The 17,798-nt window shown below is 40.5% G+C and overlaps 1 protein-coding gene across 7 annotated transcripts in view; it reads right to left on the bottom strand.

Annotated features, from left to right (window-relative positions):
• brinp2 (bone morphogenetic protein/retinoic acid inducible neural-specific 2) overlaps positions 1–17,798 on the bottom strand; it is a 203,247-nt gene that overhangs the window by 26,296 nt on the left and 159,153 nt on the right. For all 7 annotated transcript variants that reach the window (XM_086203891.1, XM_086203892.1, XM_086203889.1 and 4 more), the window contains one exon: positions 9,640–9,876. In XM_086203891.1, the coding sequence (XP_086060017.1) occupies positions 9,640–9,876 (237 nt within the window). The remainder of the gene's footprint in view (positions 1–9,639; positions 9,877–17,798) is intronic.

Here is a 17,798-nt window from a genome sequence, read left to right as displayed (position 1 = left end):
AGCTGTCAGCACATCCATCTAAAACTGGAACTGCTAGTTTGTAATTAGACATAATTTCACTGGAATCATTTTGCTAAAAGGTAGACAAATCTTGTAATCAGTATAAAATTGCAGCGGGTATAACAACAGCCACTTTGAGCTTTTATGGGCTCTTGTTCTCTCCAAGACTTTTTTATTTCGGGGTTGTTTGAATTTTTTGCCAACAAACAAACAAAATATTTTAATAACCACATTGCTCCAGACAGGATTCAATTAACAGGGAGATCAGTGAGTGTAAGCGACCTGCGCATGCACTCTGGATCGGATCACTGACCCAGCAGGTCGAATTGTTCTCCCTGAAATCCAATCAGAATGACGATAGTTACCATTTCTAAGAATGAAAACTATGTGCATCTCCGAGTCTTTAAAGGAGAAATGCACTCTGTCAACACACATGATCTTGTCACACTATTAACATGTCAAAAGAGCACATAAATAACAATAATAATAATAATAAAGCATTGCAGGATGTGGGCAGTCTGGTTTCCATCAAAGTTTAAGAAATATTTTCATATCGAATGACAAAAGTTCACCTCATGCTATTTTCTTATCTTTTAATAACATCACCAGATTGCTGGTGGATTCATATCACCACTTCTCTGATACCAATACAGTACAAATACGACTTTATGAATATCTTATAATACTATTCGGTTGACTGAGTGTGTTTGTAAGTGCGTGCCTTGACAAACAGCATCGCAAATACACACCCAGGCTTTTACTCCCCTGATGGGTCCTATTGCAGCACTCCATCAGTAGCTGCTTTCTGTTTACAGCACTTTAAGGAGAAAATAGACCAGGCCATAGCAGGTGAGTCAGAGAGGGAGAGAACACAGCCTGCTCTCTTCCCTGGTCGCTGGATAGTGATGCTATGTCACGGCCTGCAAATTCTGATACCGATGTACAAGAATCTTTTTGTGTCTGTGTCTGAGGTGCAGCAGCCTGTCAATTAACTCCAATATAAAGCTTTTCTCATCAGTATGAGACGCTGAGAGCAACGCCTCCACCCGCCGTGTGAGTGGCAGTCACGACTTTGACAAAGGTGTGTATTTGAACCCCGATGATCTCTCTGCACATCTTACCATTTATTTATTGTGTCTAAACCTAAGCAGCCCTCATGAATAGAATTGATTCATTGTGAAATACAACTATTAGAAAGGGTTTAGGGAAGGCAGGTAAATGAGAAGCTCATGGTTTGCAAAAAGGAATGAAACATCCATCTCTGACTTGTTTGGCCCATCCACCTGCCACCCTGCATCTTAATGCAGACTTTCTTGCTATATATTAATGACAAAACCGGAATGTTCTTTCATGTCAGATGTAGAGGCCTGCAGACATGGGAAGTATTACAGAAACGCAACGTAGAAGTGGAGTGAAATGTCCGTGCATGCGGATGCAAAGAAATAAGGCGTAAAAGAGAAGGTGGGTGGTGTGTAGATAACTTGTGCACATGCATATTCATATGGCATCAGATCCCGCATACGATATCCACATTAGAAAAGCCATTTATGAGACCATTCCAATAAAGCAGCTTATGAAGTGTGTGCATGTCACACAAGTTCAAAATAAAAGAACAAACATACTGCAATTATGCTCTCCTCACATAGTTTTTATACTTGCAGTCATAATTAGCTGTGGCTGATAAACAATGGAGCATCTGGCTTTTAGATGCTTAAAGAGATGGTGAGGCGACTGCATATGTCGACTTTATGGCTGTTATTCAAAGAACAAAAAAGAACAGAGCTCGAGCTCTGGGGAGAACAAATGTGCACGGAAAAAGTCGTGACAATACTCTCAGGCCTGGAGATACTGTTAGCTTAAGCGTATTCTCTGGCCTGATGGTGGCGCTAGCAGGAAGGTTGCTCGGCTCTGAAGGAGATGCACAGCAGATGTCATGCAAATATGGGCATCAGAGTGTTTAAAGAAAAGAAACTTTGCCCAACCAATCATCTGTTTGACCTCCCAAAATGAATAATTAATAATTCATCTGAGCTGAGCTGTGACACTGACCAGCAGACAAGACAGAAAAGTTTCACAGGAAAACATGGAATAATGTCTACGGATGTGTGAAATCAAACTTTTTAACTTGGTTTTGGGGAATTGAACATGGCTTTCAAATGTAACTGCAGTGATCCGTCAGCACTGTGGTATCAATACAATGATGTCTCTCGACCAGATGGGCTCCACATAAACTAGCATGTTGTCTGGAGCAATTACTCAGGAGGTAAAACAGGAATAAAAGGGAAAAAACGATCTTGCAGTGAGCCCACTAGGTTTGTCTTACCGGGTTTTTTTTCTTAATGTGATGGATGGACAGTAACAATTTGCCTCATCCTCAGAGTTTCTGTCTGGAATTGGAGGTTTGCTGATATTTTTTTTTTCTTGTTGTTGTTGTTGTTGTTTTGTTGGCCTTGGTACTTCATTTTGGCAACGTTGCTGCATTCTCAGTAATTAACCTCAGCTATCACCCAGAAAAAAAACTCAGCTTGTTTTCCCGCCTCCAGGCTGGAGCTGTAAGTAGCAGAGTGTGTTGGCTCTGAGCCACGGTACTTGATCAGAGTCAGGAGAGAGAGAGAGAGAGAGAGACAGAGAGAGACAGAGAGAGAGAGAGCGCACCATAGGCCAGGTGAAAAGTCTGCATTTAGAGATTTACTTGGCTCACAACTATGCAGCAAAAAGATACATGCGCAAGTGACGTTATCTACAAGTGTAAAGTTTTGAGCCGGAGCAAAGGAGTGAAAACAACATGAGATCCAGACAGAGAATCGAGCTCTCAAATGTAAAGGCCGTACTCTTGAATAAAGCTGGGGAAATGTTTCATACATTCTTTTTCTATTCTTACCGCTGGCTAATAAGCGAGAATATGGAACAGACAGAATATACAGTGAATATTTGCTTTAGTTCAGTCAGACAGTGATTGATGGTTGGTTTAATGTCATCTAGATGGTTTATCCAGATGAACGAGTCTCTCTGACATTAACACCAACCAGTCGAGATCCTGAGTCCTAATCAGCACCGGTCTCTAATAAAAGTCGAAATCAGTGTAAACATACTTAGTAAAGCAATGGAAGTGGGCTACCCGCAGATTCCACCTGTGTCCAGACTCATAAATTATTACAGACTTCAATCGAATTTAATAATGCGTATTGAAAGTCACAATGTAATTAAGATGTCATTCAATAGTGGCGAGAAATTCTGTCTCCTCGTCATTATTCGTTTTAATTGTTTGTATCACTAGAGATACCCTTTAAGATGTGATTTTATCCTCTGAAGGGATTAACTAGATAATGCATTAATTGTGGGGTTTTTTATGTGAGGTAATTATTTTTTGCTTTCCTTACGGCTCTCTCTTATTTCCCTACTTCTTTATTTCCTTTTTTCTATTATCATTGGTGACCTTCTTGATTTGCATTCTTTTGTATTCGTTCCTTGTGAGGACCCCAGAAGCCATTAATTTGGCAGCCAATGGGAACACTAATGAATTAATACATTTTTCAAAAAAGTGTTTTTCAGAATATCGCATCGAAGTTGACCTTCAGGATATAAAACGCCATCCCTCATCATTTTTCTTTTTTACGTGTGCTGTGTGAAACGCTATCATATTTAGCATGTGAGTTCTGGACTTATGGCACTTGAAGAAACTTCCTCCTGGCAGGTGATATTACCCTCGCTCAACTGCGATGAGAACCTGAAAACATACTGTCACGCCTGTGGCCACAGCTGTCTGCTTGCACGGGTATGAAAAAGAAGATACGATAGAAAAGAAATAATAAAAAACAAAAAGAAAGAGAGTGGCAGCAGAGATGAGTGCGAGAGCCAAACTCAGTCTTCCAAAGGAGAAGTTGGAGGTAGCGTTGCCAAATCTTGGCAAGTTCAATATCCATCTGTGGGACTGAAGACATCCCTCTTTCTTTTGTTGTTTTGGCGAATCCAGGAAAACGCATGTACTACATCAGTACTGTGAGGCTGCACGGTTTTTGACGTCGATAAAAGCATGAATGGGAAGAGATTCAAAGCAGCAGGGTTCTGACATTGTTGAATGGAACGCATGCCAAGACTATTTGTAGCAAAGTATCAAACATATTCCAGCAAGCTTGCAGGGATAATTTTCATACTAACATGAAGGAGGAGGACAAACCATTCAACTACGTGTACCTCATCACAGAAATACTGCAAGAACTCAGATGCTGGGTTGAGAAGGTGGAGAAACCACGGCGTAATAAGACAGAGGAAGATGAAAACCGGCTGATGATGATTAAATACTGCAGCAGCTAGCGAGGGGAAATAAGTCGCGGTCACATTGTGTAGAAGTGAAACTGTGTGTGTACAGTTCTAATGCTTTCAATGTAATTTTCACCGAGGTCATTTCATGTTTCCTCATATTTTCTCTCTCATCATGGCTGGAAACGATACATCGGCTGGATGTCATCCTACCAATCTCTGAGATATCTGTTTTCAGCCAAATAAAATCAAAAGATTAACAGAGATTCACAGCGACAACTCATTTTATATTTAAAAAGAATGTTTTCAAAGAATGTTCTGTGGAACAGATATGGACAGTATTGGCATATGATATATATAAATACATGCATTTTCTTAAGCCTGCACCCTTTTGCTTTGAGGTCATTCTTTGTCAGAACTTTGACAGATGATAGTTATTTTCTACATGTTTATGGGAACGCTGTCACAATGTTTCCCGTTTAAATAGTTTTGAGTAATACAGCTGTTTGGTTACAGTAGTAATAGGCATTGTGAGAGTGGTTTAAAGTGATTTAATTGTAACCCAATCTCCACCATGACCTCTGATTGCTTTAGACTGGTGGTCTGTGTTTCATCTTAAAAACTTTGGGGCTTTTACAAAATAAAGGTCAAATCTCTTGATGAGTCTTGACAAACTCTTCCCTTAAACATTGTTAGTGGAATAAAATTAGAGGCACTTGTTCTTCAGTGCACGTCTGTCAGTGGCTGTGTTTGGTTTGGTCAGGTGACTCAGCCGGTGACAGACAGGTTGGATTTGACCTCTTAGTACCCACATAAGTGTGACTGTGTTGCAATTTGCTTAAGCTAATGTCATACTTTGGCTCATGGTCCGGCAAGCAGGTCTAATGGTCACATTAACATCCTGTTTCTTCACACTAAATGGACATTAGACGCCGGCTCAGTAAGCAAAGCACATCCAATTAAGGCTGGTGCCGAGGATGGTGAGGAAGCAGGTAAACCAGCGTCTCCTGCCGATTCTGGAATTTGTTCTTTAAACAGTGGTTCATTTGTAGTATTTAACCCCCTGCTACGACTCCAACCACTTTTCTTTTTTTAACTTCACATTTTTCTCTTTTTTGTGATGCATGGCATTGTAATTGTAATTGATATTTAAGTATTTCCCTATATTTTCTGCAACTATTGGCCTTTTTCCATATTTTTGGACTTTAGGTTGCAGTGAAAATGAGCCCACAGTGAGGAATAATGCGCCCAGAAACTACTAACGGGGAAGAGAGGAAACAAATAAGACTGTTATCATGCAACGAAATGAAAGATGGAGATTAAGCTTACAGGTATGATGGCACTAGCTGACAAGTAAGGATATCACTAATGTTGTATAATCCAATGAACATCTGGGCCAAATTTTACGGCATTTAAACCAATAATTTCACTTTTCCCCCCAATGTTGGGACTACGTAGTCAATAGCATGACATCAGAGTCATCCCACAGATTTAAATTTTGATCCATTTAATTTCTAAACCAGTCAACCCGTCTTTGACGTTCCCCGAATTGTATTTCAAAGATTTAATTTGCAAAAACAAATACAAGCCATGAATTGGATCAACAAAGATTAACAAATGATACAAACAAAGAACAAAATAAATTGATAGTTAGATAGACAGTTACATTTGTTTACAATGCAGTATATCCAATAATATATGCAATCCTCATCCTGTCAAAAATTTGAATTTTCTAAAAAAAAAAAAAAAAAAGTTTAAGTGATATTAGTTTGACACAACTACAATTGTGCATAATAATCAAACTAAGCCTGCCTTCAAGGAGGACAGACTTTAGTTGAGTCATGCTCGCTTGCTCCCATCAGAGAACGCTAAAGAACTGAGGTGAAAACTAAAACACTTTCTTTTAAACTGAAAGATAGTGAAATACATAATTTAGAAGCTAATGCACCTGACTGATCAAACATTAACATTGATGCCTCAGTCCAACCTCTGACCGACATAAGCTGAATACAGACGAAGTTGAACGACCAAGCTTCGTCTCTTCTTCTTCCTCTCAGTGGGGAGTGAAGACCACTGCCCTCCAACCCTCTGTGCGGGGAATTGAATCTCAATTACAGAGAGGCTCCATCTTATGTTTCATGTATGACTGACCTCATTAGTACGTGACACCCTTTCCTCACCCTCTGTAGCGTGTAGGTGGCCGATCACTCACGCGAGCCCTGGCTAAGATTCAGCTTTAGAATGTGTTTGCTGTGGGGAACATGCTATTGATATGGTAATCCTGACCCCAATCAGGATTCTATTAAAAGACCAGCTATTAAATTTGGCACTGCAACCTTTGAGTCACTGTAGCATTGTGTCACCTGTGTCGCCTTGTCGTGGTTAATTAACCTCTAAAGTCAATGTTACAGACTCAGTGATGAGCTTTGAGACATGCTGTTCGCTCACAGTGATGCCTCACTGCTGAATGTATATGAGAATTAATCATTAACCTCGTATAACTTCTCACTACTCAATTACTTACTTAGGGCGGCACATGTATTCATCCACAGCTGGAAATAGTCCCAAATAAATAAAAAAAAAATTACTGCTTTTAGTAGCCTTCAATTGATTCAATTTCAGTTTGATGTACCGTAATGTAATTTACACAGACTACTGAGAGTCACGCTTGTCAAAAAATGTGAGAATGAGTAAAGATACTGGCATAGATACCTCTCACTGCGGAAGTAATTTTCATCTCAACATGACTTGTGTAAGCTGTACAGTATATGAGTGTGAGAGTATGTGTGTTTGCGTGTGTGCGCACGCGCGTGCACGCTTTAAAATTGGATAAAACTTTAATAATTCCCTGTATACCTGCCTCTGGGTGTACAGAATTATTCCTGCCTGTCGTTGTGAGTGTGTGTAACTAACGGGGGGGGGGGGGGGCTTTCATGAAAATTTTCACAAACCTACTAAGGGCCTCTTTTTTTGGGGGGGGGGGGGGGGGACAAACAGCATAAAAGTTGAGCTCCTGACAAAATCCATAATGTCAGCGGAACAAGGAAAAAGCCTGCAATCACAAGTCTTCCTCTTGCTTTTCACTAGTCTGTCATTTGCATCTTTAATATGCAGCCAAAACCAGTTCCCACCGAGTGCAGGAAAAGAGAGAGGCTTTGAATGCACAGAAACATTGTTGACTGTTGGTGTCACTTAACGAAAGAATTTCCAAATAAATGGCAGACCAGACACAATCAAATGAGCTCTGCAGGGGAACACAATAAACCTCCACAAACCTGTCAACACTAAAATCCTGCATAGCTTCCACATTATCAAGAAGTTAGCGGATGTGAAGAAGAGATGAAGCAAAGATAGAAAACAAAGATGTGCAGGTCTGGTCTCCTGCCAGTCTGGTAGGTTCATTCATTCAATTACATTTTTATTTCTAAAGTTAAACTAAAACACACTCTTTAATAATGTGCAAACTTAGCTGAAAGAGATAAATGATTAAAATTGATTAGTTTATCGATTTTCAATGCGTTCTATATGTTGTTCCACTTGTGTGGAGCCTAACATTTGAGAGCCAATTCCTTGATCTCGGTGCTAATATGATTGTTTTCAAGTATCAAATCATCTTGGAACCAAGGACAGAGTGCAAGAAAATCAATAGGGTGCTCAGGAAGTTTTCCAAGGAGAGCCTTGACACCAGAATTGTGTGACATCATTGCCACCATTCTGTCGCACAGCTGTGACTCGCTCTCTGTGAAGAATCGTTTCGATAAAGCAGACGCAGTTTTGTTGAAATTGATTTAGCACCAGTAACACAATTTAACATGAATACGCCTGCACACACTGTAGCCATGTCTGACTGCAGCTCACACTCAGTACTAATCCCATATCAACTTTGTCCGACATTGCGGTATAATGTTTGATAATGTAAGTTTCACCTATTTCTGCTAACATCTGAGGTACAATGAAGGTGCAGGTCAGTGGATAAAGAGCAGATATTATCCTTTATGACAAAGATCCATAAGAAATGAGACGTATTCCCTTCATAATTCACATGAGAAAAAATTTGACCCCGATACATGGAATATAGGTCCATGGTTGAGCGACACCAGGTTGGAAAGCTAAAAAAGAGGATGTAATGGTGATAATAAGGACATCTCTGTATACACAGGAAGTGACATGGCAGTCAAAGAGCAACTGTCAGCACGAGTCTTACTCTGTATGTGTACACAGAGTGAAGAATTAACTTGGAGATGTGTAACTGTCTCACAGGACCAGCAGATGAAACTTTTTTTCTTAACGATACTTAGAACAACTCATGACAACAGCCGATCTCCTTTCCCTCCAAACTCCCTGTCCAGTTTTCCTCTTCTGTGTGCTTCCTCATCTTCCCCTTTCTCTTTGTTGGTGGGTTTCTCTTGAAAGGTTGAATAATTGCTTGCAAATATTGCTGGCATAATAGTTAATCAATAAAACTAATGGCGGCGAGTAGCAGGCGAGTGATAGCTGAGCCAAGCAGCAGATGTCCTAAATGGTAAGCATCACAGGGAAAGTGAGGAGAGCGTTCCTGAGAATCATCTCAATCCAGTTTACAGCTATAAATCATCACCATCCCACCTGCTATATCTCGAACGGGAGATGAGCGGTTTTATGCAACTAAGTCTCGGTCCAGCTGTCAAAAGCTTTAATTTGTGTACCAGTCAACTCACTTTCTCAGCAAACTAACAATTCTCAAGTAAAAGGATCTGACTTTTTTTTTTTGCACGATAACGAACGTGAATCTGAGGAATCTTGTGTTTTTCTCACGGTGGTGACAGTGACCTTTGAGCACCTAAATCTTTTCTGTTGTTGCTCGATTGCCAGAGAATTTTTGATCCCAATTGGAGGCGTTGAAAAATGGAATGTGTGAGTATATGGACTCACGGACACGGTGTCAGACAGTTGACATCTGCAACTAGTTTGGAATGAATAAACTGGGCTGCACTAACAGACTAAACAAGGAAGAAGTTATCTTCTTCCGTCGAACAATAGAGAGGTCATGGGGAATTTCTGTCAGTTGGGTGGTTCTTTCCTTCTTTGATGCCAGCTAGTAACAGCCAAGCTGCTGTCCGCGGCTAAAGTTCGGGAGTAAGTTAGCCCAATTAAATTGAACTGTTGGACGCACAATTTCAGCACAGAGGTCTTCGTGTTTCCACATCAAATATTGCAATTCCAGTTATCTTCTGAACCACAAAGTCATCCTTTCTGACGACTGTATAATATCTCTGGCTAAAATTAATTAAAAAAAAAAAAAAAACAACAAGGAAAATTTCTCCCTTCAGCAGACGACTGTGAGGTCAAACTGCACATTATTAGCAGTGTCCACAGCTTGTGAAACATTCCAGCTCGTACCTGATTCCGTGAACTCTTGGTTGAAGCTGCTCCAGGCCTCTTTGTTCTTCTCAAGGTTCTCCTCCATGACCTTGATGTCTGCGAAGGGACAATTGCATTCTGGGAAGCGCGGAGAGCAGCGGCACCAGCAGTCATTGTTACGGCAGAGCAACTCGCCCTCCGAATTGCATGCCACATAGCTGAGGGCTGCCTCCACAAAACGCCCACGCAGAAACTCTGGCAGGACATCTTGCAGGCCTGGAGGAGGAATTAAAAATGAAAAGAAAAAAAAAACCACATGGTTAGGTTTTATAATTTCAAGAATAAATCTGTCTGTAAGACAGCACAAAATGGTCTGAAAGCAACTGCATCTCTAGCATGTGAATTGACCTTCCCATCGTAACATCTTTTTTTTCCACAACTGTACTTCTCTTGAACCGGCATAAATTGTTCAAATATAAAACATGATTTTCAATTACGTCCCGTAAGACACCAGTGACAGGTCAAATTACAAGCTCGGGGATGTAAATAAGAATGTATGCTATTAGAATGCTCATCTGCACTGCAGAAAACTGAACAGAGAGCCTGACACAAATCACATGTCTCATCATGGCTGAGGTCAATAGAACTGACATGCAAAGACAACAGTTCATCAGCACTTGCTTTCAAATGGCCCTCTGCTCTGTGTCTCTACGGTGAAGAGACAACCTGCGTGTGTTGTTGAATTATCACAGGGACGACAAAATAGCAGCTCCGCTCGCGTCACAGTCGGTGCAGCCGGGTCCGTTAGGTGCATATTCAATAGCTCTAGAAGCCTCAGGGGCATATTTTTGCAGTTTATGGAGCTATCAGTAGCAACTGTCACCTGGTCTCTAGCCAACATAAAGAAACTTGTCATGTACAGGTTGTGTCCTGGCTGCTACTTTTCATTATTTCTCCTCTCTGTGTAATGGAAATACCGGAATCATCGTCGGAGGATTTTTTTTTAACAATGGGCTGAGATGCTGTTGAACTCGTTATTCTTTAACAGCATACCTAATGTGATAGTATAGAGATGATAGATGCTGAGCCAGCATTTGTTTTCATGATTAATGCATATTCTCCAGGAGGAAATGTAAACACAGCACTACTTTTTGAATCTTTTTTTCTCCTCTTCAGGGTTTCCCATTGAAAAGGTTTGGCTCCTTCCCAGAAAGAGTTGTTGCATCTTTGTGATCACTGTGTCGGCTGTGACACAACCAATTCTACTCAAGCTGCGTCAGGTGTTTTTGAAATTGTTGTTGTCAGTATGAATATAGAACGTAAACCCCCTTTTCCAACAGGCCAAAAAATACTCTAACTCCCTCTAACATCTGGCTTTCTACTGCAATGCGAACAGATTTGATTGGCAGTCACTCTCTGGTCACATGATCCTGCATTAGGAAGGGGTATTATTGGCTCTGGCTTTGATTGGCATCATTGGCAACACAAAAGCTGGGTGAACGTTGTAATTTGCGCACACATACGACACACAACTCGAGGTTGGAACTCCCCTAACAACAATACGTAATTCCTCCTGGTTATCACCCCCTTTTTATTTGCATTTTGAAGTATTGCCTCAGAAAAGGGAATGGAAAGTAGGACTTGGACATTAATCATTAGCTAATTAGCTGGCTTGAGGTGGTTTTTGACTTAAAGGAAAAACTGGTATAACTTAAACAAACAAGAACCCTCAAGATGTTTCAGATTCACAAACATAAAGACGAAACATATATGTAAGGAAATACTAGCAGAAAGAACTGACTCTCCTTCACGCTTCGATTTGTGTCCAATAAAAGACACAAAACACACACACACAAGGTCACAGGTTTGGTGTATAGAAAGAAGCTAGCAAAGCGTCAGCTTACCTAATGGCATGAGCTTTTTCATCAGAGTTTGCTGTTCTATACTCTTTCCAAGGGGCTCATTGTATAATTTATCATCTATTAACAGAGAGGCGACCATCACAGAAGTAACCAGAATAAATAATTGCTCAAGCTCCTTCTCCGTGTCCTTCAACTGCAGGGGAGCGTCGCAAGTTTGATTTCACTGCCCTCATTATCTAAATGATATTAAAACTACAGCGGCATGCTAATTGTCATTCCAACTTCATCGTCTAGTAAAACAAATCAAACACTTCTTTGTGATCTCTAAAAGTGTCTGTTGGAAGCCTGTCTTGTGTCTTCTGTCTGTTGCACCATGTATGTCTCCCTGTCTGTTTTATAATCCTCAATTTGTTGTGTCAAAAGCTTCCTCTCTCCTGACCTAACAATCCCATTTGGATGGTTTTCAACAGTCAGGGCACCCTGCTGAGCACTGCTATGAATATGCATGTCTCTTCTTTGGTATTTACTCTTTCAATGGCTTGGAAAGAGATGTAATTAGTCACATTTTTTTTCTCCCTTCCTCCAATGCTTTGGCAGGTGCTTTGAAGTTTGTGTGCGGGTGTCAGTATGTGTGTGTGTGTGTGTGTGTGTACATGTGTGTGTGTGTGTGTGTGTGTGTGTGGTAGTAATTGCAAATCTGGCAGGGCTTCCTTCACTTTTGGAGACAGCTAAATAACACTCTTCCCATTACCAGTCAATACTCCACTTTCTCTGACGTCCAGCTTGCTGTGCGTTCATCTGTCTCTCTGCTTGTTCCCTTTCTTTGTGTCACTCTGCTAGGTTTGGAAAGTAATACGGTAATTTTCTTTTGGACAGCTGCAGGATTGGAGCTTTTCTGTTTTTTTTGTTTTGTTTTTTTGCTGTGGCAGTAGTTTTCAAATCGGTCATGCCATTAAGAATCAGATCAGTGATCCCAACCTGCAAATCAATCAAGTTACTGTTTCTCTAACACTTCAAAAAGGTAACAAAAATGGTTCATTGAAAACAAAAAAAATCAGTATATTTGTTTAATATGTTATTTTATTGACGATCGAAGCATTTCCAGGTGGTTAAAGGTGTAATAGTGTTGATTAAACTGCATGAATGTTTTCTTTTCTTTTGAGAAACCCATAAGTTACACATAAATGAATAATTATCCATCCATCCATCCATTTTTAACCGCTTATCCTGTTAAGGGTCGTGGGGGGGGCTGGAACCTATCCCAGCAGCCTTCGGTCAAGAGGCGGGGTTCACCCTGGACGGGTCGCCAGTCCATCACAGAGCCAACACATAGAGACAGACAACCATTCACACTCACAGTCACACCTACGGTCAATTTAGAGTATAAGATTAACCTTGTAAAAAAAAAATATATGAAAAAAAAAACCAAAACAATGCCCCTCCCTCCCAGACTCTTCCACGATACATACATACATATATTGATGTCAAAGGCCGAGTGTTTCTCATATTGATGTGAATGAGTTTACATCGGAGACTTTGAAAGCCTGCTGCATCTCCACAGAGACGACTTGTGTTTGGAGACAAGGGGCGTGAAAGAGCGTCGCTATTTGACGAGCTGGGAGCATTGTTGTTTGACATCGTGGGATGAGAATGGGATGGATTTATATGTATGAGATTTGAAAATCTTTTGTAGCTTGTGAATGCATGAACATGTGACTTCTGTGCCTGACTGTAGCGTTGTTGTTGGGGTTTTTTTTTTTTATTATTTCACTTCAAGGCTGTCTGTACAGTCCCAGTTCAGTGAACAGATACACAATCTCTTACACAGAGAAGCGTGTGCATGAAAGCCATGCTGATCATTTGGCTTTTCCCTCCCGTCTATAGAACAAGACAAATGAAGTGACAAAAATAAAACTTCACATTAGAACTCTGTAGCACAATTGTGAAAAAGCTTTGGGTGGATAAGCTCAAGTTTTAGCTGTTTGGGATCTGGGTACAGTATTATGCATTAGTTCTGGTTGAAATCATGCAGTATTATTGCGAAATAAGGAATCATCTCAGTATATCCTATAAAACTTACTAGGCTTTTTTATGGGGAACATTATACACACAGAGAGAAAATGGAGATAAATTATTCAGCAAGGCTGTCAGGCAGAGAGAACTCTCCCCCACCTCCTCCTCCCACCTTGCTGCTTTTCACCTTTGTCATAAAGTTCCTATCTTGTGAATATTTTTTTGAGTGCAACTCAGGCCCGATTTTTTTTCTCAGATTTTCAAAATGCACATTTTAATCTCTCACAGCCACACAAGACCCTAAAGATGCAATTAAGCGGCCCGCATTAGGTTCAAAGAGGCTTTCAACATGACTCCCTCTGAATAGTCAGATACAAATAAGATCTGAAAGCAGGAAGAGCTGAAAAGAAGTCATATTCTTAAACATCTGAATGGAAGATATAATTAAATTCTTTTCAACATCGAAGCAATCAAGTGAACATACTTGAGTGATCCTGAGAAATTCTTCAGAGGTATATTTATTAACCTTGCAGAATTGCGGCCTTATTTTCACATTTTCTTATTTATTTCTGTTTTTTTGATATAATTTTGGGCAGTGTTCTTCAAATGATATCTGAAAACAGCTCAGCTACTGGTTTAAGATTATTTTACTGATAAATACTGGACGTGGCAGTAATATTGGTATTAAATGGAAAAATGCAATGCAACGTAGGTGGGGAAGGAACAGACTGCTAGCATGAAAATATGTACTAAGTGTCAGTCTGGGCATAAGCTGAGTATCTGGGCTGCTCCACATGATAATAACTATGCCAAATACTATTAAATATGTAATATTTCTTCATCCAAATCGATGTAGTGCTACAAGCCTGTCATATCACACATGATCCAAATTAGCCTGTTGTTGAATGAAACTAAAGAAGCAAAAAGAGGTAAACGTGTTTCCCAAAGTCCTTGAGATCACAAGCTTTTCTGTTGGGAAAAGAAACAAGGAATGGCTACATGTCCCTCTTGGGAGAATAATACTAGAGCACAAGATTTTGTTAGTACAATAATTAGCAATGAGAATAAGAAACGTGCTCCTTTGAGTGTGCCTGTGTGTGTGTGTGTGTGTGTGTGTGTGTGTGTGTGTGTGTGTGTGTGTGTGTGTGTGTGAGTGAGTGTGTTGGGGGTAGTCCCTGTTGTGAGTCTTTTAGCAGTGCTGAATCAGCACCACGGACAGCGACAGAAGACAGAGATGCTTTTATATCAGTCATAATAGGAGTGCACTTTATCGCTGATAGAAAATATGTTCCAAGGACCATTTTATCCACCCTGTATGGACAAGTTGACCTTTCCTTGTGTTACATAAGGCAAGAAGTGGAACATCAAGCTCTCTGCCAATGTTACATCTCCCGTTTAGTTTGGATAATATGAAATTCAAAGGAACTCGCTATGATATTCACAACTAGAAATTAAGCCTACACGTTGCAGTATGTTGTGATAGTGCTGTGATAGGTTTTTGGTCAAATCTCCTGTGTGTGGCATAACTCTACCTGGAATCTTTGAGATTCCATTACACCACTGTGAATGAAGGTTTTCCGTGATTAAGAGAGGGAACACAGAAGGATCCTCTGCGTCACTCATTGTTCTTGCCTGGTTGAACCATGATTAATCTGATAATGTCATTTTACAGATCTATTTTGTGACTTTCATTTTACCACTCGGTTAATGAATGATCAGTCCAATACACATTCAGTTACATACAGAAAAGAATCAATGAACTGGATGAGTAACTTGGAGAGAGGGAAGGGGGTGAGATTAAGAATAAAAAGGTTTGATATTTGTTGGCAACGGTGTTAAGAACACCAATTTCACCAATTACCCAGTGTCTTTTTCAGGCTTCCACCTTCCATTACCTGCCACCATATATTTAGGAAGAAATCACACTTGTAGGGGTCATTACCCCCCCCCCCCCCCATCCGACCAGAAATAGCAGGCCCATGGTTCCCTCTCTTCTATCTCTCAATCTCCAACAGAGACTACACTTTTCATTTTGAGCAATTTGAAGCTCTTAAGCCTCCCCCGTGATTGGCACTCCTCTGTTATCTGTGTGTGTGTGTGTGTGTGGGGGGGGGGGGGGGGTACCCAAGTGTTTTTTTTTTAAGCCTGTGCTCTGGTGAGTGCTTGGTACACGACTACACCGGAACACACTCTTGGCTTTAGAGGAGATGGTGTTGGTAGCCTCGGATCATGCTATTGTTGTCAGAACCTCAGGCCTTGGCAGCGACCCACCGTTCAAACACAGAACATGACATGGAGCTGCATTCCTCTCTCACACGCTCTGCCTTTCTTTATTTATGCCTTTCTTCTTTTTGCTTGTGATGTTCTCCATCTGACTGTCACTCAAATTTACTGCAAACTTGTTGCAAAGAGAAAAAGAAGTAGATTTCTTTCCCAGCTAGTTTTCTGCTCAGAGACTCTGTCAGTGTTACTGCATACTTTCTGAAATCAAATTTAAGCTATTTTAGACCTTTTAACTCAATGTACCTTGCGGAGAACAATTATTACACTTTCCACTCCAAACTAAGTACACATTAGGGCTAGAAATGGGTATCTTTAGGATTTTAACAACACTCACATTGATACCACTCGGTGCAAACGATTGGATAACATAGAAAGTGAAGCAGAGGCTTTCATCAATCCATCAGCAACAAATATGTCTGTATTAATAGGTCTCCTTCAGGGTATGAGGAAGAAGAAGAAAAAAGAAATTGCCTCTGAATTTGTCTGAATTGTTCAGACTTATAACCTTTTTTTCATTTATAAATGAAAATCAAAAATGTTTCTTTGTCGAATAAACACGCATCAGCACTGCGGAGCATTGACACTTTGTCAAGTCCTGGCTGTTTTATGCTGCAATTACACCACCAACCTGTTATAACGCCATTGTTTCTGTGCTGCAGTGTGAGTTTCCTCCAGCACCTTCAATGCTAAACTGAACAAATAAAATTGGGAGCTTCCAACAGTTTCATTTTACTGAAATAGATAAAAAATAGTGATAGGAGCTCAGAGCAGAGGAAGAGATGGTGTGAAAATACGTAGGAGAAAATGTTGTGACGTGGTCAACCAGCTACAACTGTTGCAGTCTACAGTACACGGTGCAAATGAGAAGGGCGAGTGCTAGCTGCACCTTGAATTAACCTACTACAGATTAATGTGTGTTTCCTTAAATTGACCAGAGCAACTAAGGGATAACAAAGGTAGTATGTTAGCAACATTTGTTTGTACAGTTACCTCCTTTACACACAACTACCTTCTTGACATATCCACTTTAGAACCAATTTGCTGCCCAAGTCAGTTTGCAGTTCCAAAGGCTTCAGAAAACTTAAAAAAAAAAAACAAACATGTTTTAAGGATCTGTATCATGCTGATTTTGCATATATTGACCACTAGGTGGCGTTTACACAATATTTTGCACACTGAAAAATAGAAAACTCTTCTTAGGCTGTGTATCCAATCTAGATAAAATGTTGCACATACTATCCGTGGAAAATTCTTAAATTTCAATCATAAAAAAACACAAAAAAAAAAACACTTAAGAGTTTCACATCCGAGCAACTACTTGTTCTAATCAAGTCCTCCAACCCTAGTCAGTCTTTCATTCTGGCTGTCTGGCAACACATTGAATGCACGGTCTGGTTTTGTTTAGACACAACAACAGTTGGTAGCTTTAGGAAAAGATGATGGTTTGCTTGAAGTGAGCACTCATGACCACTGAAGAAACAAAGGCAGCAGCTGGCTTTGATTTAGCTTCATGCTATCTGCTAATATATCCACACATCCCCTCAAAACAGCCCTGAAAACAGCATCCAACATGACTCTCCTGCACCACAGTGGCCTACCTACAGTTTAAATCTGAATGTGGTAAGAAAAACCTCGAGAGCTTCATACAGGGAAGTGAGTGCTAGATCACTGCAGCTCGCAGCTGTAGTGACTGTTGTCTTCCAACAGCATTACATTGCATTTGAGACCACTTCTGAGGAGTATGATATGTGAGGAGGCACAAATAAAACATAGGCGAGTCATTATTCATGCTGTGTTGTATCAGGGAGGCTGACAGTGTCCGGTGTAGTCGCTGAAACAGAGGACTTTACAGACCTCTCACCCTGGAAGTGACATCCAGCCTCCGTCCCTGGACTCTGTTCACGCTTTTGATGTAATTCCCACAGAGTTGTGAAGCTTGGAGATCACGGAGCAGCTGTCACAAGGCCATGGCTTCATTTCTGACTAAAAAAATGTCACATTCATTGTTTTTCCTTCCCTTGTAAACTCAATTCAGTCACT

The sequence above is a fragment of the Aulostomus chinensis genome, chromosome 5 (assembly GCF_037954235.1).
Source record: "Aulostomus chinensis isolate RoL2024-O1b breed Wild chromosome 5, RoL_Achi_v1.0, whole genome shotgun sequence".
NCBI lineage: Eukaryota > Metazoa > Chordata > Actinopteri > Syngnathiformes > Aulostomidae > Aulostomus > Aulostomus chinensis.
The sequence above is the reverse complement of the archived record's forward strand: the minus strand, read 5'-3'. Positions and strand labels throughout refer to the sequence as shown.